Source organism: Fomitiporia mediterranea, assembly GCF_000271605.1.
Source record: "Fomitiporia mediterranea MF3/22 unplaced genomic scaffold FOMMEscaffold_2, whole genome shotgun sequence".
Classification (NCBI taxonomy): Eukaryota; Fungi; Basidiomycota; class Agaricomycetes; order Hymenochaetales; family Hymenochaetaceae; genus Fomitiporia; species Fomitiporia mediterranea.
Window position 1 is genome coordinate 599,525 of NW_006760387.1, and position 24,660 is coordinate 624,184.

The 24,660-nt window shown below is 45.0% G+C and overlaps 5 protein-coding genes across 5 annotated transcripts; 3 read left to right on the forward strand and 2 right to left on the reverse strand.

Moving 5' to 3' along the window:
- Positions 1–551: 551 nt before the first annotated feature.
- FOMMEDRAFT_102114 (MFS general substrate transporter) lies at positions 552–2,863 on the forward strand (the record flags this gene model as incomplete). The annotated part of the gene is made up of 9 exons (XM_007262532.1): positions 552–735; positions 793–978; positions 1,030–1,082; positions 1,148–1,264; positions 1,316–1,761; positions 1,826–1,882; positions 1,932–2,254; positions 2,321–2,394; positions 2,460–2,863. 9 exons carry the CDS (start codon positions 552–554, stop codon positions 2,775–2,777), a joined length of 1,758 nt encoding a protein of 585 aa, XP_007262594.1. The 3' UTR covers positions 2,778–2,863.
- A 217-nt stretch (positions 2,864–3,080) lies between these two features.
- On the reverse strand, positions 3,081–5,199 carry FOMMEDRAFT_75806 (FAD/NAD-binding domain-containing protein; the record flags this gene model as incomplete). Its single annotated transcript, XM_007262533.1, has 9 exons — positions 3,081–3,449; positions 3,506–3,565; positions 3,629–3,724; positions 3,850–4,077; positions 4,170–4,297; positions 4,418–4,526; positions 4,588–4,712; positions 4,789–4,892; positions 4,916–5,199. The coding sequence occupies 9 exons, from the start codon at positions 5,197–5,199 to the stop codon at positions 3,081–3,083; spliced, it is 1,503 nt and encodes a 500-aa protein (XP_007262595.1).
- A 515-nt stretch (positions 5,200–5,714) lies between these two features.
- On the reverse strand, positions 5,715–7,926 carry FOMMEDRAFT_25646 (uncharacterized protein; the record flags this gene model as incomplete). Its single annotated transcript, XM_007262534.1, has 5 exons — positions 5,715–6,325; positions 6,377–6,396; positions 7,032–7,181; positions 7,210–7,813; positions 7,881–7,926. 5 exons carry the CDS (start codon positions 7,924–7,926, stop codon positions 5,715–5,717), a joined length of 1,431 nt encoding a protein of 476 aa, XP_007262596.1.
- A 1,928-nt stretch (positions 7,927–9,854) lies between these two features.
- On the forward strand, positions 9,855–17,368 carry pks1 (polyketide synthase; the record flags this gene model as incomplete). Its single annotated transcript, XM_007262535.1, has 9 exons — positions 9,855–10,049; positions 10,127–10,495; positions 10,748–11,770; positions 11,825–12,191; positions 12,241–12,425; positions 12,482–13,743; positions 13,806–16,672; positions 16,726–17,207; positions 17,259–17,368. The coding sequence occupies 9 exons, from the start codon at positions 9,855–9,857 to the stop codon at positions 17,316–17,318; spliced, it is 6,810 nt and encodes a 2,269-aa protein (XP_007262597.1). The 3' UTR covers positions 17,319–17,368.
- A 1,640-nt stretch (positions 17,369–19,008) lies between these two features.
- FOMMEDRAFT_16946 (uncharacterized protein) lies at positions 19,009–20,017 on the forward strand. Its single transcript, XM_007262536.1, has 3 exons — positions 19,009–19,222; positions 19,291–19,496; positions 19,566–20,017. Exons 1-3 carry the CDS (start codon positions 19,097–19,099, stop codon positions 19,834–19,836), a joined length of 603 nt encoding a protein of 200 aa, XP_007262598.1. The 5' UTR covers positions 19,009–19,096; the 3' UTR covers positions 19,837–20,017.
- The last annotated feature ends 4,643 nt before the right edge of the window (positions 20,018–24,660 follow it).

Consider the following 24,660-nt stretch of genomic DNA (forward strand, 5'->3'; position numbering starts at 1 on the left):
TATCTCTCGACAATTAGTTCATTCGACCAAAAGACGAAGTGCCTGACTTCATTGCATAAATCACACTTACTTTCTGGTCCGCTCAGGTTCGATAGAATAAATAAATCATTAATTAAGATTCAAATTCACGTGATCATCGCTCAATGAAATGATTTGAATCCGACGAAGATTCGGAAGAAACCTTTTATCCCTGCCCACTCGCCATTCATCATCACAAGGTGGTGCTGCAAACCAGGAAACTATCATAACAAACCGAGAAAGCATCGCAACAATGATCGCTTCATGATGAAGAACTGCCGTTAGGCTGCAGAGTCTGACCGTCTTCAAACTCAAACAAACAGCTCAATAGGTCCCTTACTTGGCTTCGGTCTATCTCGGATCCGAAGCACATGTCCTGACGATTAGATCTCTAACGAGGGCTATCAGATTGGGTCAATCAGATAAGATGGTCTATAAAGGCCTCATGCAAGTTTGATTTTTTTGGCCTCTTATCGCATGAAACTGCAGCAACACTCTGTACGAGCAGGACACCCACTAGAAGCGATATAAGGATGTCAACACAAGAGAAGGCTGACGCTATATCTCGTGAGACAGAGAGCGATACGCCTTCAAAACACCAACTAGTCGAAAGTCCCGGTGTACGACGCATTGAGGCCATCTCGAACGCGTTCAACTACCCTCTGAAATTAGCTCTCTTCCTTGGAATTTTTCTCCTTTCGTACATCTACGGACTCGGTAAGTAGAAATCAGATTGGTTTCCCGTATTTGGTACTCTAATAACACATTTTGTAGATGGAAGTGTCCGTTATACTTTCCAGACGACTGCGACGAACAGCTACTCGACGCTGCCCTTGCTATCGACAGTAGGCACTGTCAGGTCTATCATCGCTGCTGCTGCCCAACCCGCGTATGGACGTATCGGAGACGTGTTTGGCCGTGTTGAGCTCCTTTGCGTTTCAGTCTTGTTTTATGTGATCGGTAGGTGACTTCTCGTTCCTTGAAGAGATGTGATTATTGACAATTTCAAAGGCACAATCGTCGAGGCAGTTGCTGACAACGTCCATGAGTTTGCTGGTGGGGCGGTCAGTACTCGTCCTCTCAGCTCCCCTCTTCAGTAGTGTCTGATACTGCCCGTTGCATTGATCAGATTCTGTACCAGCTAGGCATGACTGGAGTCCAGCTGCTTGTCGAGATTATTATTGCCGACGTAACCTCGCTTCGCAATCGTCTATTCCTGTCTTATATCCCTGCTACTCCATACCTGGTGTGTCTTTCCTCTTTTCGTCTTCTAAAATTTTCCTAACTACTCTTTAAGATAAACGCTTGGGTGAGCGGGAATCTCGCATCCTCAATCCTTGTACGTAGTACTTGGCGCTGGGGCGTTGGGATGTTCGCAATTCTATTGCCAGCACTCGCTCTTCCAGTCATCATCGTCCTTATGCTCGCAGCACATCGTGCTAAGCGACAGAGCAAGCTTATCGGGCTACAGACACTCAAACAAGTCCACGGATCATATGGAGCTCTTTTGGAAGATCTGTTCTGGCGTGTGGATATAGTTGGCCTGATCTTGATTTGCGCATTTTTATCGCTGATCTTGTTGCCTATGACTATTGCTGGAGGCGAGTCCTCGCGTTGGGGTCATGCAGATATGATCGCCATGTTTATTATTGGATTCCTTACGATCCCGTTGTTTGTATTCTGGGAGGCAAAGTTTGCGAGGTTCCCAGTTATGCCGTTCCATCTCCTAACGGATCGCTCCATGTTAGTCCTTTAATTACTTGCTTGAAAATACACAATTGATTATCGTGCCTTTCTTTCCACACAGAATTGGAGCATTGCTTTGTGCTGTGTTCCTCAATACCGTTTGGTATCTCCAGGGAGAGTAGGTGTGCGATTCTCGTTTGCTTGAGCATTGATTAATGCCCCCAAAGCTACCTATTTACAGTCCTTCAGGTCTCCTTCGATCAAACAGTACTCAGCTCGACGCGGATTGCCTTTCTTTACTCTTTCGTCTCAGTCATTACCGGGCTCGTAGTCGGCATCGTTGTGCGCTACATTCGGTATATTAAATGGTTCGCTGTAACCGGCGTCCTCATCTTCACACTGGGAATGGGAATGCTTGTGCGGTTCCGAGGCACGGGTGGAAGTGGCGAAACATCTGGAATGATTGGTTCGCAGATTGTTCTTGGCATCGCGGGTGGGTTTACGCCGTATACCGTGCAAGCCCTTGTACAAGCTGCAACGAAGCATGAACGTGAGTGCCTTCGCTTTATTTCGGTAGATATGATTAATCAATGATTTGCTGCTTGGTATTAAACAGATGTTGCTCTGGTTACTGCACTTTATCTTTCCGCATATAACGTTGGATCTGCTATTGGTGCCGCTATCTCTGGCGTACGTACTCAGTCCATTCTTCACGGATTCGTTCTCCATTCGTATTAAATCCGCCGTCAATTAAGGCTATCTGGACGAACACCCTACCTGGAAAGTTGAATTTCTATCTTGGGAATAGTACACTTGCAACAGAGGCATATGGTGCACCTCTGACGTTCATCGTTTCGCATCCCTTTGGGACGCCTGAACGCACGCAAATGGTCAAAGCCTATAACGACGCCCAGCGGTTATTGTGTATCACAGGCGTGTGCTTGTGCGTGCCGTTCTTGCTTTGTGCACTCGTTTTGAGAAATCCGAGGCTCGGTGATCGGCAGAGCCTTGAGGAGGCAGAGAATGATGTGGTGGTGGGTGAGATTCAGAGCGGGTCGAATTTGAAGGCTTGAAGTTAGGCAGGTAATCGGGACTTTACGGTAGTTTCATATCTTCTATGTCTATTTAAGGTTCTTCTATACATATCGGCCACCCCAGCTCCGACTTCGAAGATACTATTATTTATCACCGCACCGACTATTGCATCGATAAGGAATTCGGTTTGATACCGAACAATATGAATTTTAACAGGTACAAGTAATTGCTCAAGAGATCTCCGTGAGAAAGTAAGTACATAATGCGCATAAAACAGTCCAACAGAGTGGTGAGCATTGAAAGGGTAAAATGAAAAACCGATACTCGCTATCAAGGTTGACTTAGCGCCTTCCTTCCGTAGTCTTCTTGAGGTACTCTTCAAACAGCCGCGACGCCTGCGCTGGCTGGCTCTCCTCCGGCTCTTTCTCCCAAACCCATTTGTGAATATCAATTATAGCCTCTGTAAGCTGATGTAACCTTTCAACCTCTGCCTCAGAGAACATCCTTTCAACCGAATCCCCCTGTTTATTATCCTTCGCTTCCTCGCTCCAAGAATGATTTAACTGGTACATCATCCCAGTCAAACGTGAGGTTCGAGCAACGCGCTGTGAGATCGGAACACGGACGGCATCATATGCTTGCAATGCGGAAGGAACTGTTTCGCGTGTTATTTGAGGATGCGTAAGGAGCACTGCGAGAACATGCGCATCCTGGAATTGGTGTTAGAATTTGAATGATGTGGCGACGAACTGTGAGGTGGTAGGACTAGACGAACCTCAATGGCCTGGCCACCTCCAGAGCCCTGGTGTGGTGTCATTGCATGTGCCTTTGAATGTCATTTAATAAACAAAATGAAATCGTCTTCTTAATTAGGTGATGGTCCACTTACAGCATCTCCGACAAGTACAACCCGACCAAGCGCGTCAGAATAGCGAGGTAAGGGTCTTGCAGTGTGGATTGACCAAACACTTGGCTTCTTTGCTAGCTGCAGTTCATTCAGTATTCGTCGATAATTTCAATAATGTGAGGTAAAAGGAATGGATAAGCAGCAGTGAATGCATCCAAACGGCATGACGGATCGAATGTAGTAAAAGAAACATAGCGATGTACCTCAAGCAATGCCAACACTTCATCTTCCCAGCCTATGAACTTGTCAAACACTTCCTCTTGTAGAGCTGGACGGACCCAAGGTTCGCCTGCAGGTAATCGTGTACCCTCGCGCGTCAGATCAGAGACGAAAGCTACGAGGTTCACCATTGACGTCGGAATCGCCTCACCAGATGAATTGGCTTGCGGCGAGGTATTTGCGGTCGACAAAATTGGATAAGTGAGAACATGCTTATTCTTCCCGAAATACTAAGTATTGCCAAGTAAGTTAATGCTAATGTCGGCACTAAAGCATGAAACAGTGTGAAGATGCGTACGACAACTGGCCCTCGTCCCGAACGATGTCCAGGGAAGCGAGATTCGAGAGCTGTCATTGGAATGAGGCTGCGATAGACTCGTGTTCCACTCCATACCGGCTCGGTTGCATCGGATATTAATTCTCTCAGATATTCTTCATCGTCGCGTTCTTTGACATCGTTCTCCTTGGACGTTTCAGCGTCACCCTCATCTGCGTTAATCCCATTCGACGTAGCTAGAAGAGATCCATCGGATTCCAGCTTGAGATCACCACGCGAAACGAGCCGACGGACCACCTCTCTCCGTATGGGACTTCGGATACCATCCGCGCCGACTAGGAGATCCGCACGAGCAGAAGAGCCATCTGCGAAATTGAGAATTATCTCTGAAGTGAGGCTTGAAAGCGTCATCAAAATTTATCTGCCTTGTTTAAAAGAAAGTGACGTACTCTCCTTCGATAGCATATTCGTACGAAACCAAGCGTTTTCCGAAGTGAGGTTGTGCAGGAGGGATCGCGTGGCCAGCTAATACACGCTGAAATTCAGCTCGATGGAGAGTGAGTAGACCGACTGTAGCAAGAAAGAATATATGAGTTAGTGAATAACGAATGATGATCTCTCAAAAAATCGAGGTGAAAGCGCATACACGGAACCTGCATGGTATAAAATGAGAGTCCTTCAGGTGCTCGGTCGCCTCGACGGAACTCAAATGCCTTCCCTAATTGTACGCCATTTACAGTAAGCTTTGATCTCGCTTCTATAAAGTGGATAACTTGCTCGGGTTCTCGCTCATATCTCTCCCAGGAGGTAAAGCAATGCTTTTCATGTCTTCCGAAAGGCCGGCAGAGGAGAGTATACGCCATGTACGAAGCCAGACACCGACACCGGCTCCAATTTCAGTCAAGGAAGGCGCAGCTTCGTATATGTGTACGTCAATGTTCGGGCTACGAGCACTCTTAGAGGACGTTGCAAGAAATGTCGCTAACGCGAGTCCGCCAATTCCACCACCGCTAAAAACGACAAAATATCGCCGTAAACATTGGAGACGGATGGACATGCAACGTACATACATTATTGCGATGCGAAGACGCAGTTGAGAGGGTACAGCATGTGCCTGAGAGTCCTGCAGCGCTTTATCGTCCGTATCTTCCATCTGCAACTGTTCAGCCGTGGATGTTGAATGTAGTTATGGTCAGTTTGCTGCGTGTCCCTGCAGGTAACACTCTTCTCATGGGTTCAGTTATAACGATAGCGATACCGATACGGAGTTGAGTTTGTCATAACAAGGATGGAAAATAGTTTTGCAGAGACTATAACAATCCATTATAGTAATAGAAGTTGAGGTGCCAACGCGACATTGAGCCAAATTAATTGAATTATAATAAGATATGTGGGATTTCCTTATGTAATAAATATCATGTTGTTTAGTTTAAACTTTACGCTCGTCTATATAAATAGGCCACATAGGCCTACATACATTTGCACACATTTATGAACATAGAAACCAAAACATTTATGATCGGATATCAGGCCGGTCCTGCACAAGTGCCACAACGCTCCTTACATGGGCCTTCAGTATTCTTTCGGATCGTCGCCTCCATAAGCACCTTCATAGTCACCAGTCAATTGTGTATTACCTGCACCATGGCGGGTACGTCCAGATTGTTCAGCCTTTGCTAAAGCTCGAGACTCCTCATCTGTAGAGTAGTGAGAACCGCCTTCATCTGCTTCGTAGACGTATTCGTTATCGTTTTCATCCTTGGCGCGTCGTTTGGAGACTGTGACGGCCTGAACCTTAGGGATTGAAGTGGACTGAGAGACTGCGTTGCAGGAAGCGGTAGCAGGACTAGCCGCGAGAGAAGTGGAACAGCGAGACGTGGTCACAGCGCGGCGGACTGCACGAGCAACGTCCTTGCGCCATTGATCGATTCGTGACCCAGGAGGAATACGCGGTTTAGGGTTGCAGGCTTCTTTACCGCACTTGGGTTCTAGAAGCCGAACATCAGCTCGCTTGTCACTGGCACCAAGTCCCTTTGTTCCCTTTGAAGTTCTGAATTGTGGTAGAAGTTCTTTCTTGTAATGTTCTAAGATATGTACCTTCTCCCCGTTTTCGTCAATAACTCTGGTTGAAGCGGCGCCCAAGGACGAGTGCGCGTTTCCCCTAACTAGCCTATACTTAGACCCTATACACAATGTTAGTTGTTGTCATTGTCCGAATAAGAAGAGGTGCGTACGGTTGCCAGCCTGACTCATCCTAAACATCTTGAAGTAAGTGATGAATACGCGTTGATTAGTTTACTCAGAGCAGCAGTGTAAGAATTCGATTCTACATGGTGGCAGCTCATCGCACTCTCTTATAGCTTCGCGTATTGGCCTTTAGTGGCAATATCTAGGCATGAATGGCAGGCAAAGGCGCTTTCCTTAATAATGAAGAGCGGCGACGATTCCGGCTTTTGGCCACAGCTGGAAGATTTACGACAATTATTTGTTGAAAAGCTAAAGAATGCACGATGCATTTTTTCTTCGCAAGATTGTGGTACCAGGCCTTTCCAGCAGCTTTCAGACGGGACAGCGTTGCAGAGGACATAAAAGGAGGACGCTGAAACAGCCTGCCTTTTGCATTTTGATTCTTGAAAATTTGGAACAAAGAGTACCAAATTTGGAAAAATGCTTACAAATTATTTTCACGACTAGAAGATGTACATAAGCCAGTTCGAACTTCGAACCATTCTAATAATAATTTAATTCATTTCTAAAGTGCCACAACGGCAGGCCAGTGTAAAAATGTTCCATGTCCTCACTCTGTGAAATGCTTTTGGAATCTAGTATCAGATTCCAGGAAACTTGTGCAGCCTCGTGAGTTACTGATCCTAACTACGTCCGACCTACATGCTGCTGACGACAGCCTGTATATTGACAACTTTAATGCCGATTACGCTGTGCACTGCAGCAAGAGCAATCCCCGCATACTCCACGTTCTCTGTGCCTTCGATGGTTCCGCTCTCTTTCCTTCGGATCCGTATTGTCTCTGGATTGTGGCTGTGGCAACTCTTCATCCAGATCTGACTCTTCGAATGGGGCGACTATATTTATAGTTACTTCCTGTTCTTCATCTTCATTCATCGGACATCCTGCTTGGTTATCCTCTGGGAGTGCATTCTGTAGATTGTCGTCTGGAGGTAGCTCCTCAGTCTCCCTTTTCGCGGCAAATACTTGTTTTCTCAAGTCAAGCAAGGATCTTCTTTCTTTCCCGAGCCTATTAGTTGCGCTTCCAAGGGCCTTCTGGAAGCCTTTCTTAAATATAGTCTCTTTTATGTGATTAAATTCCTGGGAGAGAAAGTCCTTGCAGCGAACAAAGTAGTCATTCCACCAGTGTTTATCTTCATCACTGAGATCATCGTCACTAGCAATCTTGTGCATGGCTACTTCGATTAAGTCTCTGCTTGAGAGACTGACGAGGACGGACAGAGAAGATAGATTGATATCTTCTACTTGCTGTTGACTAACAAACGATGTCTCAAGTCGATAAATGATTTTCTTCTTTTCTTCAGGATGCAATTTCCTCAATCCAAAATTTGTAGCAGTGGTTCTGATTGTTTTGACTTCATAATATGCTTTTTCCAGTACCTGGAGGAGCAGATTGTGGTTATGTTTGTAAGATCTTTGTTTCCCTAGAATTTATGCGTAGCGAGTAGAATCCGATAATGGAGCGCCGATGCCTGAGATTGAAATACTTACTGGAATTTGATATGTATTCTTCGTCAACGACTCTCTTCCTGGTCATTACATGGTCATCAGCGCGAGTATTAGAGTAGGTTGACATATGCAAGTCTTGTAATTGTCTAAGGGAGGTGGGTAGGTAGAGTTATTCTGCTGTAGGATATGATTATAAGGAGAGAAACCTCGGATTCAGGAGTCGTCTGGTCTGGATTATAAGGTCGTAAAATCCTGTTTGCGTCAAACTGATAATAAAATTCGGTGGGAGGGCTTATCGGGGTCCAATATATGCAAAAACAGTTTCCACGATCTCGCGAATCGGAATAAAGCCGGAGAAGCCGCTCTAGTATTCAAAGGAGTATCTAAGTCCTGAGTAGTAAATCCTGCTTTGCTCGTTTGGCACCTATTTTGCTTATCTAGCTGATTTTCGAAGTACGGAGGGCGGGTCTGTCGGAAGTGAGACGAAACCGTGTGCAAAGTTGCATAGAGTTTGCAACCCCGAAGGTGAAGTAAATGGTGTATGTATCACGTACATGATGGAATACAACGGCTCTTCGAATAACTGATTGTCACGATCGTCTAAAGTGCGAATTTTCAATTCGGTGTTTGCCACAAAACAGATGCGATAGATGAAAGTTGCTAAATGGGACCAGGCAAGTCGTCAAGTCGTCCTGGTGTCCATGCAAACTGCGCGAACTCTATAAGTGCGATATCGTCGGAACTGTTGGGGTATGATGTAGCTGGTGTAGCATGTGGTTTGTCTGGGAAGCATTTGGACCGGAAGATTAGTCTGGTGGACGTTAGCTTTCGTCGAACGCGTCCTCTGTTGTCAGACGCCGCATACGAGAAAAACAAGAGTTGATGGCGCTGTTATAAGTTATTGTGTTTTGCCGGCGTATTGAAAAGAAGCTCATACACCAATGTTGCGTTAGATGATTGTAGCTTAAGGAGGGCTCAGCGTCTATGTCCTGCATTGCCAGCACCGCGATTGTAGGTCCTGCGATATATGCATGTTATGACAGACAAGCATTCTGACGTGTATCGGTAAGAGCACAAAGTAATCGAGATGGTAATAAGCGTCAGCTATTGATGATCGAGGTGGAGAGTAGTAAAAGACACTGACCTATCTTGTTCGGCCGGATTGAATATGACGTATTGCATGGTCGTTCAGGTCATGATTGTAATGTTGTCAGACTTTCGATGGGATATGGGTATAATCGTTCGCGCGACTCATGCATGAAAAAAGACAGACGTTTGTCTCGGACAATAAGGTGATATACTAAGAAGCCTTCGGTCTTGAAAACGTGGGTAGCAGCGGAGACCTAGCGAAAATGTGTTTGCCTGATGGCCGACTAAAAGTCTGGTTCGAATGAACCATGAAGTGCACGTGTCGTGCTAGAGATAAAGAATAAAGACTTCGTCCATTCTTTATTACAGAGTGAATTTCTCACAGTCTGAACCTATCGTGTGGTTATACTGGAGTCATGAGGAGAAAGTATGATTTGGTTCAAGAGCATAAGTAAACTGACCCTGACGATTATCCATATATGGAAAGTGATTGTCCCTCACCAAACCCGATGTCGTTTCTGAATGAACATGTCGCATTTAGCAGCTGCGTCTCGCTCGTCTCTCCCAATACTGTCATTCATATGAAATTCTTCATGAACCAGCTGCGTGGAATAAAGAGAAACGATGGTTCTATTAAAGGACACGAGGGGTAGCTGTCGGCACTGACTAGGAGCAGCGATACTCAAGAAGACCGTGTCTATGGCTCCCCTGGTATAAAAGAATACAGAGCCAGGCTCGTTCGGAACAACTCACTCTTTCCCTCTCTCCACCTCCTCCTTTCGCGGCCATCGCGCTCCTCCACCCAGCGAACACCTTCCTCACCGTCGCAACTGTCGGCAAGCGTTCTTTTTATCCTCACCATCGTCTGCCGACATTCTATCCTCCCGCAATTTATACCTGTAATCGCAATGCGTGTCCTTCTCTTTGATGGCCAGGGCTCCACACCCTCTTCCTCTGCATCCGTACACCAATCTGACTCTCCTTTGGCTGCTCTTTTCGTTCGTCAAGCGAACGTCGTGTTTGCGACCCGCACTGCTGCACTTAGTCCCGCTACCCGGGACGCACTGGACAGCTGTGCCACTCGTGCCACCCATACTCTTATCAAACAAATACGCGATGGAAGTACTGCTCTTCCGACTTCTGACGCTTCCCTCCTTCGCCACCCGCTCCTCGCGCTTCCAAACTTATACCTCTTACAGGTTGTTCGTCTCCTTGAAGCACTCGAGACGAATAGCCCTATGACTGGGGAATCATCAGTGGATGTGATCGGCTACTCGTCTGGTCTCCTTCCAGCGGTTCTTATTGCGACCTCGTGCCCTTCCCCGGCAGCAGCGTCCCGGACGTTATCGACGTCGTCTCAGTTTGCAATTCTTCGCAATGCATTGGCACTCTTTGAGGTGTCAGTCGCAATCGGGATCGAGGCACAGATTTCGAAAGATACCATGCTCAATGCAGCTGATGTCGCTCTTGACGACCCTTTGCGTGATCGCGAATGGTCTGCCGTCGTCTTTGGCGCGAAACGCACTTCGATAGAGACGAAAGTCGCGTCATGGAATGCACGAAGCGAGGTCTGTGTTTAGCCATCTGAAATTCGTTCCATTCGTCCAAGTTCTTCAGGATATCTCTATTATTTTCGGTCAACTTTTATATGGCCACTTTAAAGTGTTCCATGTAACTACAAGGCTCCGTGCCTTGATCTCTATTTCCGGTGGCAGTGCTTGACTGTGTTTCATCTCTCATTTTATGAAAGAAATTCACGTGACCGCAAAAGAGGCAAACCTGGCAAGCTGACCTCACGATTTCAGGATTCTCTATCTCAGGTACACATTACCGCTCAGACGACGGATATGTGCCACACTGTCAGTGGTCTCCCTCCCGCTCTACGTGATTTCGTGAGACATGGGCTCCATTCGTCATCGCCGTTCACCTCTTCTGCGGCTTCAGCAAGCCGATCTTCACTTCTATCAACGTCGTCGTCATTCTCTTCTAGTGGATCCCATACAAGTGAACACAACTCACTTTCACGCAAATCATCTGCGACAAGTTTCACATCCGAAATATCATCTTGCCCCTCCCCGTCGAGAAGGTCTAATGACCTTCCGGAGCCTGACCACGCTCTACCTGCTCTCAGCGACTTAATGACACCTTCTACCCGAACCACCTCCTCACCCATGTCGGCCGTTACAAGCAAGCCGCTCGACATATTCACCCTCTTCCATGCCGATATCTCGCATCTACGTGCTGTTAAAGATCGGATTCTTGACAGTTTCTTCGGAACTTCATCGAGCGATGGGAATGAATTCTCCGCCCCCGACACACCTACTTTACTTAATTTTCGTCTTAATGATTTTGGCATCGCCAACACTGATAATCAGGAAGCGACCCGCGCCACGCTCAAGAACCTGCGCCTTGTTGAAGGCTACGTTCTATACGACACAAGGAATGGCTATCCAGTGTCTACGGTGCATGAAGGCAAGCAACTCGTTGAGCTCATATTGGACGCTATTCTCCTCGACAGAGTCGAATTCTTAAGTGTCATCGAGAGGCTTGCAGGGCACGTAACTTGTGATATGGAAGTAGACCTTGTGAACTTTGGTCCTGGGACAGGTCTTGCACGTGCAGCCATGCGCACTTTGAAAGACTGCGTCCCATGCACTGTGGTTCTCAGTGATTTATCTAATCTTACAAAGGGCGAGAACCTTGCAGCGAATCTTTCTACCTCTGCGAATACAGGCAGCCCGGAGCCAATAGCGATCGTTGGCATGGCTGTCAACTTTCCCGGAGCACGCAACACTGACGAGCTGTGGCGTGTATTGGAAATGGGAATTAACACAGTCGAAGAGGTATGCCTGCGCATACCTAATCTGTTTACTCATGACTGACTTATTGCCTAAAAGATACCTAGAACTCGTTTCTCTATTACTCCATATACTGACGCGAACCCCAATGCGAATCCAAACAGACAATTAAAAACGCGCTTTGGAAACTTCCTTCCGGATGGCCTTCACTCGAGCTTTGACAACGCATTCTTTCGCATTAGTCCCCGTGAAGCACAAGCTCTTGACCCTCAGATGCGTGTTCTCATGCGCGTTGGTCTTCAAGCTGTTGAGTCTGCTGGACTTGTAATTGAGGACTCTGCCACGAAGACCGAAGAACGTGGGCAGAGCGCCATCTATTCCGACGATGTCGGCTGTTTCGTTGGTGCAGCTACGAACGACTATGTTCACAATCTTCGCAACGATATTGGCGTTCATTACGCGACCGGTAACTGGGCTGTTTTATTGTCTGAAAGAAATTCTAACATCTTTTTCAGGCACTCTCCCCGCCTTCCTTGCAGGGCGCCTTGCGTATGCTCTACATATCTCGGGGCCCTCTATCGTGGTTGATACCGCTTGCTCTTCCTCACTGGTCGCAATCCATCAAGCCTGTCGAGCACTGCTTACAGGTGATTGCAAAGCGGCCCTCGCGGGCGGTGTGAATGTTATCTCTAGCCCAGACGTGAGTCATCACACTATTCCGTTATTCACTAGCCCTAAACCATATCGATACCCCAGATGTTTCTCGGTCTCGATCGAGCGCATTTTCTCAGTCCTACGGGCAACTGTAAACCCTGGGATGCAGCCGCTGACGGGTATTGTCGGGCAGAAGGCTGCGGCATGTTCGTGTTGAAGCGGCTCTCGGACGCACTTGCATCTTCCGACAACATACTCGGTGTCATCCGGGGTACAGAAATCAACCAGTCCTCTGCAGCTGTGTCTATCACTCGCCCGCACGGTCTGACGCAGGCGAGCCTTTTCCAGTCGCTCCTAACTAAGTCCGGCGTTCGGCCAGAAGATGTAAACCTAGTTGAAGCACATGGAACCGGAACCCAGGCGGGAGACCCAGAGGAAATGAAGACTCTACGTGATGTGCTCTCACCGAACTCGGGGTCGGCTCGCAGCTCTGCTAACCCGTTGACCGTAACAAGCGTAAAGGGAAATATTGGCCATGCAGAAGCAGCATCCGGTGCAGCATCTCTCGCGAAAGTCCTTCTTATGCTCCGGTATCGGGCCGTCCCGACACAGGTTGGCCTAAATGCACTCAATCCGAAGATCGAACGCTTGAGCAAGGATTTCACGCGTATCAATACAACTGAGGCATGCGTGGATTGGTTACCAAACACCATTGGTTGCAGACTCGCTCTGGTGAACAATTTCGGTGCCGCAGGCAGTAATGCTGCTATGCTTGTTGAGGAGGCACCGAATTGTACCTCGAACTTTGTTCCAGCTGAGTGTAATAAACGCCCCTGTGATACCGTCCTCGTTGGTCTATCGGCTGAGACTGAGGATGCCTTGCTGCGCCTCCGCGGTTCCTATACCGCATCCGTCACTGATGATAATCTGCGCAACTTCGCTTATACTGCTACTGCACGCCGCAAACTCCGGCCGTGGCGCATGGCTGTCTCTGCTAACTCCGCTGCAGGGATTGCACGGGCCCTTTCTGAAGCCCGCCCAACGCGTATCTCTTTCATGCCAGGGTACTCCGGGAAACAGGTCGTTTTCGTCTTCTCTGGGCAGGGAGGGCAACACATTGGGATGGGTCGGCAGTTGTACAAGACCTCCCAACGCTTCAATACAATCATCAACGACTGCCACGAAAAGCTCCTTAATTGGGGTTATCCGGGTGTCCTTGCCATTATCGATGCCAATGAAAATTCTCGGTTGACAAAGGATGACGAGATCGTTGCGCTTCAGTGCGCGGTATTCGTGCTGGAATGCGCATTGTTCATCCTTTGGGAAAGCTGGGGTGTGAAGGCAGACGCTGTCCTTGGGCATAGGTAAGAAGTTGCCATACATCATCGAAGATCCTGGGACTTACTATTCTCACGTTCCCCGTCAGTCTCGGAGAGTATGCTGCTCTTGTTGCAGGGCGCGTTCTTTCACTTGAGTCTGGACTTCGCCTTGTTGCTCACCGGGCCCGTCTCATGACCCAGTTCTGCCAACCGGGCACAACTGGCATGCTAGCAGTGCGCTTACCTGCGGCCGTGGTTTCAAAAGCTATCTCGGAGGTTCATAGACACGATACGCTTGCAATTGCTTGTTTCAATGGTCCTAATGATATTGTCGTTGGCGGCAGTCTTGACGAGCTCGAGATATTAAAGACGCGGTTGGATTCATCAGGGTCGAAGTGCATGTACGTTGACGCTCCTTTCGCGTTCCATACATCAGCAATGGAACCTATCTGTGCGAATCTGTCGCCGTTTGCGCGCAAGATTGAACTTCGTGCCCCTGTCATCCCAATAGCTACCACTGTTGCTGGTAAACTCGTTCAGCCTGGCGATGCATCGGTGTTCAATAGCGAGTACTTTGCAAAGCATTGTCTCCAAGCAGTTCGGTTCCAAGAAGGTGCTCACGACCTCGTAGAATCACTTGGCACGATTGCAGCATTCGTAGAGATCGGTCCGCATCCGACTACCTTGCCAATGCTTGCCCATTTAGCCTCCGAGACTGGCGCTGTCTCGCTTCACTCGCTTCACAAGAAAGTGACACCACGCGCTGCACTTTTCCAAGCACTATCCCGTATGTTTGTACTACGCGACGGTATTGCTTGGGACCAAGTCTACCGTGACCTATACCCAGATGCCACTTGCATGGAGATCCCTATGTATCCACTTACTGAGACGGAATTCTGGGTTCCGTTCAACGAGACGTCATCAGAAGGCTCAGCGGTTGCTCAGCCCACCGATCAACTCAAGCGCTTTTCTTTCCTGCATTCGTGGACGCAAAAGCCATCTTCACGCGATGCAAATGTCTCGGAGTTCGAGACACCGATTGAGCACCTAGTTGAATATATCACGGGTCATAGAGTTGCTTCATCCCCGCTTTGTCCGGCATCAGTTTATCATGAACTGGCACTTAGCGCAGCGACGTGCACGCTCGAGCATATTGACGAAGCATTCACAGATGCATTGACACTCTCCGAAGTCCAGTTCACCCTCCCGCTTGTCTATGATTCTGCGAAGCCGGTTGTAGTCCGGACGTCTATCAACCTGCATCCTAATGGTGGAAAGCACGCTGGAACGTTCTCCATTAGCTCTATTTCGGATGGAAAAGAGCAAAATGTTCACTGCACTGGATTCTTCCAGCGCCGAAAGAAATGCGACATGACGTCAAAACTGCAACTTCATCATGGGACCGTTGAGCGCGGTAGAAGTGCCCTTCTCAGTTCCGATCGCAGTGCCTACCACGAGACATTGCGGACTCGTACTATCTATGAGCTTATTTTTTCTCGCGTCGTCCAGTACTCTAAGCTTTACCAGGTGATCAACACCTTCACGCTCGATGAGAAAAACGGAGAAGGATTCGCTAAGTTCCGACTTTCAGCTGAACAAGCAGGCAATGGTTTTGTCGCACAGCCGGTTTTCATTGACGCACTCCTCCATGCGGCAGGGTTCTTGATCAACAGCAAAGCGGCCGGAAATGAGGCTTTTATTTGCAACCAAGTTGATTCGTCCAAGGTGCTTTCCGATCTTGACCATTCGGCAAGCTTCGAGATTTACTGCGCCGCCATACCCGCTGGAGATGGATTGATGCTGGCCGACGCATGGGCTATCCAGACCGGGGAGTCTCACAGGGTGGTTGCTCACATGAAGCGCATGCGCTTTTCCCGTGTTCGCCTCAGCAGCCTAAATAGACATTTGTCTCGGTCAGAGGATGTTCCGAGCCGCTACTCGTCTCCCGCACCTTTCCTTACTCCTGCGACTGAACGATACATATCGCCCATGACACCCGCAAGGCTTGGTAGCCCATTTCGTCCGCTCCGATGTCCGATTACTCCTTCTGCATCGAGCGTAACTACCGATTCTGCGGACGCGCCTCTGAATCTCACGTTTGAGATTGTTCGGATTATCACAGTGATGTGTGGTCTTCCTTTGGCATGCGTGAGTTTGGAAAGTGACATGGCTGATCTTGGCGTCGATTCCTTGGTCTGGATTGAGCTGATGGGCCAGATCAAGTCACTTCTACCGGCCATAACATCTGATCTCTCGGATTTCCTGTCGTCTGCAACTGTCGGCGACCTCGTCGCAAAAGTCGAAGAGGCACGTCACCGATCTGCTTTCGACGTGAGCCCCTGTGAAACTTGTACGCCTCTTTCTATAACCGCACTTGTAGAGCTAAACCGCATGGATGACCTTGTTTCCTTACCTCTCGAAGAATACCCGTCGGTATCGTTTGTCGTGAAGGACACACTTGGTAAAGTTCTTGGGGTTTCACCTCAATGTCTTTGCGGCGAAGATTCACTGGATGCACTCGGACTGGACTCCCTTAGCTCTATCGAGGCGCTCTCAATGCTTCAAGATCAGTTCGACGTATCTCTTCCACATGGGTACTTCACCGAATGCCCTACCGTTGCCTCTGTGCAGATGTCCATTTCGAACATTGTAAACCAGCGGTCACGCTCCCGTCAATCAAGTTCGACAACTCTGGTCGGCGACGAATCTCTCAAGAAGATCTCGAGTATCGAGCAGACGCTTCTTCCGATCCAAAGTGTTGAGGGAGACGCTCGTCCTCTTTTCCTAATTCATGATGGTAGCGGGTTGAGCCACTGCTACTCACGCATTGGACATCTTAACAGAGCATTATGGGGAATCAACAACCCCAAGCTTCTTAGCGGAAATGGCTGGAAGGGCGGTATTGCAGAAATGGCAGCGCACTATCTCGAACAAATCCGGCCGATCATCACTGACAAGGGTTGTGTACTTGGAGGTCAGTGTGTAAATGCACTTTCGTTGCTAATGCGCTCATCATTAGAAGTTTAGGCTGGTCGTTTGGCGGAGTTGTTGCATTTCATATGGCGTGCGAGCTCATGCGTGGCGGAGTCAAGGTTGCCGGTGTCGTGCTCATTGACTCGCCGTCACCTTTCACGGAGGAACCACTCCCTCAGGAACTTATCGACAGTGTCATCCACGAGTCCTCCAGCTCCACTCCTCAACAAGCACAGATCATCCAACTTGCACGAGTTCAGATGTCTTACGCTACTCGTGCTCTTGTAGCTTACGAGCCTCCTAGACTATCCCATACTGCAGAATCGCCGGTTTATCCAAATATTGTAATGCTGCGCTGTACAGATGCCTTTGCTATGACCGAAAGCAGAGGTAGCAGCTTCACGGGAAGGGTACCGTTCCTTGAAGATCGTGGCGATACAAAAACTTCAGTCCAAGACTGGGAAAAGCTTATTGGGAAAGGCGTGCCGGTTCTCGACATTCCCGGACATCACTTCGAGCCGTTCTCCCCAAAGAATGTACGTGACATTTCAATTGACTATCGCCGCCCATCGCTTACGATGTTGCAGGTTTCTGTCTTGACTCAGCAACTGCGAAAGGCGATCACTCATCTCGAAGCTGTCGTCTGAATTACCTAAAAGCCGATTAGTAACCTTTTCTTCACTTCATAACCTCTTTCACCTGCGACCAATCTTCTCATTTGTTTCTCCTAACCATTCTTTCATTGGTGTAGAACTAATTAATTTCTTGTGGAGGACATCCAAGCGATACGATTCCATCATTCTATGCGATTTCCGGACTGCAAGCGATACTCTGTTAATGGTGTAATTTTAGCGTCTAGAATCCGTGTTCTGTTCGTCTGTTCTTGCGATTCCTGTTTTTTATTCTGCTCTTTCCACGTTCTTTCTTCGTCTGTCTCTACCCACTGTGCTCTTTGTCTCTGTGTCACCACGTTCTTCTTGCCTTGCTCTGATCTTGCGAACTTTCTTGAACGGACCCTCAGGATAATGTGTTGTACGAGGTACCTGTTGTTCATCGTATGTAAAATGCTCTTGTCGTTTTCAGGACTACTAAGAGTATTACTCGAGATAATTGTGTAGTCGGTACTACATACGATACAGTGTAGTATACTACTAGTATCTAACTGTTAAGTAACTTATTGCTCGCCATGTGTATAAGACCAGCAGCATATGGGATGCTAGCAAATGATATCCTGCACGCCTGAGTCGTACCTAAGCTACTTTCAGTCCAAACTCGACAGCCTGAAAGCATCTTGCTTAATTTGAGTTTTCACACTGATTTTCGTTAAAGCCAGGAATTCTGAGAGTTATCAGTACTAGTGAAACGACTTTGCTTCACGTTTGTCATTTATACACCACGATGATAATTGCTACACGAAACAATCTCCTATGAGACTAGTCGACTAGCATTGCACAATGCGAGTTCGCATTTCTGTAAGCAAAGGCTTTCCCCCAAAGGATTGAGTTTTTTCAGAAGCATAAGCTGTGCAGAGATCGTCACCTGATTTGCTCTAGTGAAGCACGTGCAGATCAGCGTCACAGAGGCTGTGCATGTCACATGCTATTCTGTAACTAATTAATTATATTAAATTAACGTAGCGTGACGTCAGGTGAAAATAACGAGGCACCACTCACCGCCTTGTTGCACCACTGTAGGCCCTAGAATGGATAGGCTTATCCGTGGATCCATACCGCGGTAATAAAGTTCCCACGGTAACTGTACCACGGTAAAAATTCCCACGGTTACCGTGGTTTTTTGTGAATCCACCGATGAAAGAGTAAGAAAACATATTCTTCCTATATGCACTTCTTTAACTCTAAAGTTTGTAATATATTACTTTTTGAGTATTTAGAAGGATGTAATACTAGAAGTGCTTCTATTGATAGGGAGTGGAACATACAATACTACTTGGTTGTTGTCTTTCATTGTGTGAAATTTGTTCTTTTGTCACGTGCTGAGGTGTTCACTTGCATCGTGCTGAGTGGATGCTGTAGACTAGGGTGAGAAAAAATTTACTTTTATTGTAGAAATTATAACTTATACCGAGATAACAGCTTTATTTATTATCTAATAATACATATTAGCTGTATACACTTATATGTAGAGTGAAACATGTGGTTTCACTAGTAATAATCAAGTATATAAAAATGTTTTATTACACTCCCAGTCAAGTACTCGAAGATTGGCACGGTAACGTGGATTACCGCGGTAACCGTGAGAATTTTTACCACGGTAAGAAAAAACCACGGTATGGATCGTGGTAAGCTCGGATGGTTACCATTCCAGGGCCTACACCACTGGCACACCGCAGCAGAATACAAAAGCGAGCAATGGCGACAGCCTCTTTAGCTCTCCACCTTTCAACTCTCCCCCTTCTACCATCTCAATGTCTTCCAAGCTCTTGAGCAAGGCTGGTCTTAAGCTTTTCGAGCAGCATCTTAGACAGTATGAGCCTGTCGATCCCGTTTATGAAACGTACGTCGATGATAAAGGCAAGACAAAGCGGAGAAGGGTCCGTCCAGCTTTCTTCTTTTCGTGATTTCTTTAAATCCTAACCCTAGTCAATATTGATCCTTGCAGCGCGAGCTCCCTCCTGGCCTATCAGCACGCGACGCAAAAATTCTGCGCAAAGTGAAAAGTCGAGCTCATCATCTGGACAAGGGATTCCGGATTTGTGGAATGCGTTTTGGATGGACGTTCGTCATTGGGCTTATCCCTGTTGTTGGAGATGGTGCCGACGCGTTTCTTAATTATATGTTGGTTGTGCGGAAGGCGAGACAAGCCGAGTGCGTATTGAAATCAATTATTTTTTTTTGACGGACTTTTCTAATTTTAATTAACATTTCTAAATTTAGGATACCGTCATGGCTCGTCCATCGTATGCTATTCAACAACGCTCTGTCCGCTGGTATTGGGTTTATTCCCGTTGTCGGCGACGTTGGTTTAGCAGTGCTCAAGGCGAATTCCCGGAACGCGTTATTGCTTGAAGAGTATCTGCGAATTCGTGGAGAAGAATTTTTGAAGTTACAACAGCAGAATGACGATGACGGAGATAAGCCGAGAGAGGACCCGGAGAACGTCAAGCCTGGTGCGGGAAGGGCAAAGGGTGAGAAAGTGACGAAGTGAATGTGCTATTTTGCTTCACTTTTATATTTTTTCTCTCTTTACCGCCTTTTTTCTCTTCCGTTCATTACCAGCTTAATAGACACGGAATGTCTATTTCATACCCCGTACTCGAATATACGTCGTAAATGACTATTTCATTCCTACTCTTAACTTGTTTAGTCTAGTATACATGAGGTACCTGCAAATGTACTGGATTTAGCAATATGATGTTACAAATGACCTGTCAGTGTTATTAAATAGTCTTCTGCATAGTCTCCTCTCTCTCTCATCTCAGTCGCCCTACAGTTCGTGTGCCACAGAACATTCAGCTCTACAGTATGTAAAAAAAATATTGCAACAAGGTATAAAATTGTAAAAAATTGACCTTTCTTTACAAAATAATAAGAAAAATTAGATCAATTATTTGTATTAAGAATAGTAGACAGTATATAATTAAAAAGAAATTATTTGGTGAAAATCTGTCTAGATTTAATAAAGATAAGTAATGATCATTGATCATGTGACAAACTAAATAATGCACAAGTGTATGATCAGTTTTTGACACAAAAAAAATTTGAATTATTAAAGTTAAATTCATGTATTCTAGTACTTAGTATAGCTACCCTTAGCCTTCTTTAAAGTAGATACACGAGAGGGCATAGAACTATACAAATGATTGATAAAATCCATGTCCATTTGGTACCACTCCTCCTGCATTGCTTCCCATAGTTCAGTTTTATTTGAAGGATGAGGGAATCGGTGATCCAATCGACGTTTTAGCTCACCCCAGACATGTTCTATAATGTTCATGTCAGGGCTCTGGGAGGGCCAAGGAATGAGCTTGATCTTCTTTTTTCGAAACCAGTCTTGTGCAAATTGTGAAGCATGTTTTGGATTGTTATCCTGTTGAAAGAGAAAGCCAGATTTCTTGATGCCCTTATCATAGAGTGTACCCAAGAGCCCCTCCTCTAAGATGTTGACAAATTTGAATCGATCCATAGTACCATCAATACAAATGAGACGTCCCACTCCAAATTTTGTAATGCAACCCCACACCATAAACGACCCTCCTCCATGTTTGACTGTCTTCCTAATGTATCGCCCCTGGAATGCATCCCTCTTGAATCTCTAGTACTATTGAAGCCCATCAGACCCAAAAAGCTCTACTCTAGCTTCATCTGAGAATATAACTTGATGCCACTTTGTAACAGTCCAAAAAAAGTGTAATCTAGCCCATGCCCATCTTCTTTGCTTTGCTTTGTATGAAAGGAGAGGCCTTTTGTGCATTTTGTAAGCCTTAAGGCCAAGCTTCTTGAGACCATTTCGAATAGTCTGAGCAGTGACTTGTGGAAAGTAATAATGCTGAAGTTCTGTAGCATTCTTGACAGCCCCTTGTGCAAGGAGAAGTGCAGCATATTGTAAGTCCTGCTGGCTTAGCTTCTTTGGTCTACCCCTCTTCTTCTCCTTTACATACCAGTCCTTCGTTTTTGCATATTTGTGATAGATACAAGACACAGTGGATGCAGACTGGTGCAGCTCTTGGGCTAGGTCCTCACAGGTTCAACCTTGCTGCCTTCCAAGTACAATAATTTGTCTTGTAGTAGGTGTGGTGTGCTTGAATCTTGCCATAGTGTAGCTGAATGCAATGCAAACAAAACACAAAACGACCAGGGTAAACGCATGTATTTGTAGCAAAGATATGAGTGTTTGTAATGTTTCGAGGCAGTGTGTCTGGATGCACAATGGCACACTGTCACGTGCTTTTTAATTTTTTTAAAACCTGCAGTTACAGATATGCAGCTCTAATTACTAGAGCTGTATAGTATAAGATCAAATACATATATCTATATGTATTTGAACTTTTTTTGTTTCTTTTAATTTTCAGTAGAATGTATACAATCTATCTAAATTACATATTGCAATATTTTTTTTGCATACTGTATGTGACTGGTAGGCCCTCTAAAGGGCTAGTAATAATTCAACACAAAGGCACTGATTTTGATGTTTCTGTTTCTGAGTGTTAATGGCTAGCTTCTGGTCAGGATAATTCACCTTTATACACTATTGGACAAGGCTGAGAATGCATTGCTACTTACAGGCAATCTTTGAATTGTGACTTTCTGCCTGACAAGTCTCAAATTGCTTACTTGCTATTTTCTTACATCCCTGTCAAGTTGACACAATTCTAAGAATATTAAGCTACAAGTTGAAATCTAGACTTTTATGTATTAAAACACAAATATGTCTCTAGTAATATTTTAAAAGGATTATACTCACTCAAAGACTTTGATGGTTTTGCTACTTACATTAGGACTTCTTTAATATAACAAATAGTATGAAGGGAAATCTGAGAGGGACAAAAGTAGTAACTGTTTCTACTTTACTAAGTAAATACAACACTATTATGAGAACATTCAATATTCTGCCTAGCTTTCATACTATAATTAGATATCCACTATGTAACAAGATAATACTAGGTACTGTACTATAACACATATATATTAATCTTTGTTCATCTGATGAATACTTGTCTTTTAGTCTAACACAAAATAAGGTTTTACTTTTTCTAACATATTTATTATACTTATTATTATAGTAATATAGTCTAGTTACAAGTAATTATTACAGAACTAACAGCAGACTCTATAGTAATACTGTATACATTCTACTATTAACACTTTACTACTACTGTAAATTACTATATTCTAATACAGTTTTAATATTAGCTCTTTTATAGTTATAGTGTAGACTAGTTATTAGAACAGTACTAGGGAAGTACTAAACACTGTTGTAAACAAGTTCTGTTAAGTTCCAGGTTTGCTAACACATGTAGAATGCTGACAGGACAAAGGTATCTTTGTTATAGTTAGGAATAAGAACTGGTCTATGTACATACAAGAACTCACCTTTGTTATAGTCAGGAATAAGAACTGGTACAACAAAAGTGAAAGATTAAAACTATATATACTAGAAATGAAACAAAGGTGGCTCATACCTAAAGGGGAAAACAATGCTAAAGAGAAAAAGGAGAGTGTATGTACCTAAGAATGAAGGGTATGTGACTCAGACAATAAGGAAACATAGTGTGAAGATAAAAGAGGAAATGTGTGTGACTCTAGAGTCTACACTAAGAAGGTCTAGGCTTGAGAGAAGGTCCAGGTTTGAAAATGTGGTTCTACACTAGAAGGGGTACAAAACAGTATAGAAGCTGTTGTAAGCTGTAGGGTAGGCTTACACCCTTCCCCCTTCTGAAAAAATGGCACCCCTGTGTGAGTGTAAGACTAACTATGCTTGTAGTACCTTAAGAGCTGTCCTCTAGAGTTCAGACTCTGTCTTCCATTCATGTTCCTACTTACTCTATCCTTCCTATTCTACCAGATACTACCAACCTTACCTCTTACACCTTCTGTCCACAATTCACAATACTTTGTATACTTCCTTATCTCCTTCTATCAGACCTAGTCAGTTAAGAGTATGTTACAGAAATAAGGTATTATCATTTAGGACATAATACTTTAGCTAACTTGTATAGAATCTAGAGAAGGTCTGATTAGAGTCAGGTAACTCTAGTGTATATTCTGACTTGTCTGAGTTGACTACAATTATAAAGTATAGTCTATTACATAGTATAAACTTTGTAACATGTTCTAGTGTTTGTATAAGATAATTCTGACAATAGTTGTAAGTAAAGAGTATAACTTAGTCTCCTACTACAAAACAGTCTTCTACTACACAGTCCTGGTTAGTATAATGTGTCTAACACATCTTTACTACTAGAAGGGTGTCTTATACCTCTATAATGTTCTAGTGTATGTAGGTAAGGAATTCTATAGCTTGTGTCTCTAGGGAATCTGTTTACAATAGTTCTGAATACTGTGTAAGTAGTAGAACTGTCTGTAGTGAGCACCCATATTGTAATTAGAACAGGGAATAACTTATAAAGGTATTGACTGTGTTTATAAGACAGAATTGTACTTATAAGAGCTAAGTCTGCCACCTCTACTGTTAGTAATCTATATAAAAGTATAACAACTAGCTTACTGTTTTGTTAGTATACTTACTAGTACTATCTGTCTCTAAGTAGTATACTGTTAACATCTTTAACTTTATGCCTGTTTGTGTATACAATACAGACTAAAATCCAGACAGGAACAAGTAGTCTCTATTAGAAACAATTTCCTAAGGTAAGCTATTTTTGTAATACTATTTATTAAAAAACAGTCCTACAAACTCCTCTACCATTATATCTATCCTATAAGACTCAATTCTAATGTTTACTCTACCTAGCCTATTTATCATTGTTACTATTCTATTGTATCTACTGTCTTCTAGTAATAGTCTAATAAAGTCAATTATAATACTCTCAAAACACACATTTAGGACTAGAAGCAAGTGTAGTAGGCTAACAGGTTTTGTAGTCAGGTTCTTGTTCTGTTGACACACATTACATCTAGGAATGTAATTCTACTTAAGATCCTAACACATATTAGGCTAATAGTATGAGTTGTGTAGAGTAAGGTATGTTTTGTCTGTGTCAAAATGTTCTAGTTCATTATGTACAAGGTGGTACAAGGTTTTGCAAACATTTCTGGTACTCAGAATTACTAACCAGTTGTCTAAGTATAAGAGCCTATAATCCTCCCAAGCTCCCTCCATACTTCTAAGGTTGGCACACAGTTTATAGTAGAATTTGTCTGTATTGTAACTGTTCCTAATTGTTGTAAGAAGATCAGGATCTGTAGAGATCTGTATAACTGTCCCTCCTAAGGCTTCCTAAGTAGGACTTCTGTTTTCCAGGTTAGAGTCAAAGTCTAGGTGGTAGGAAAGTGTATCTATAACTGTATT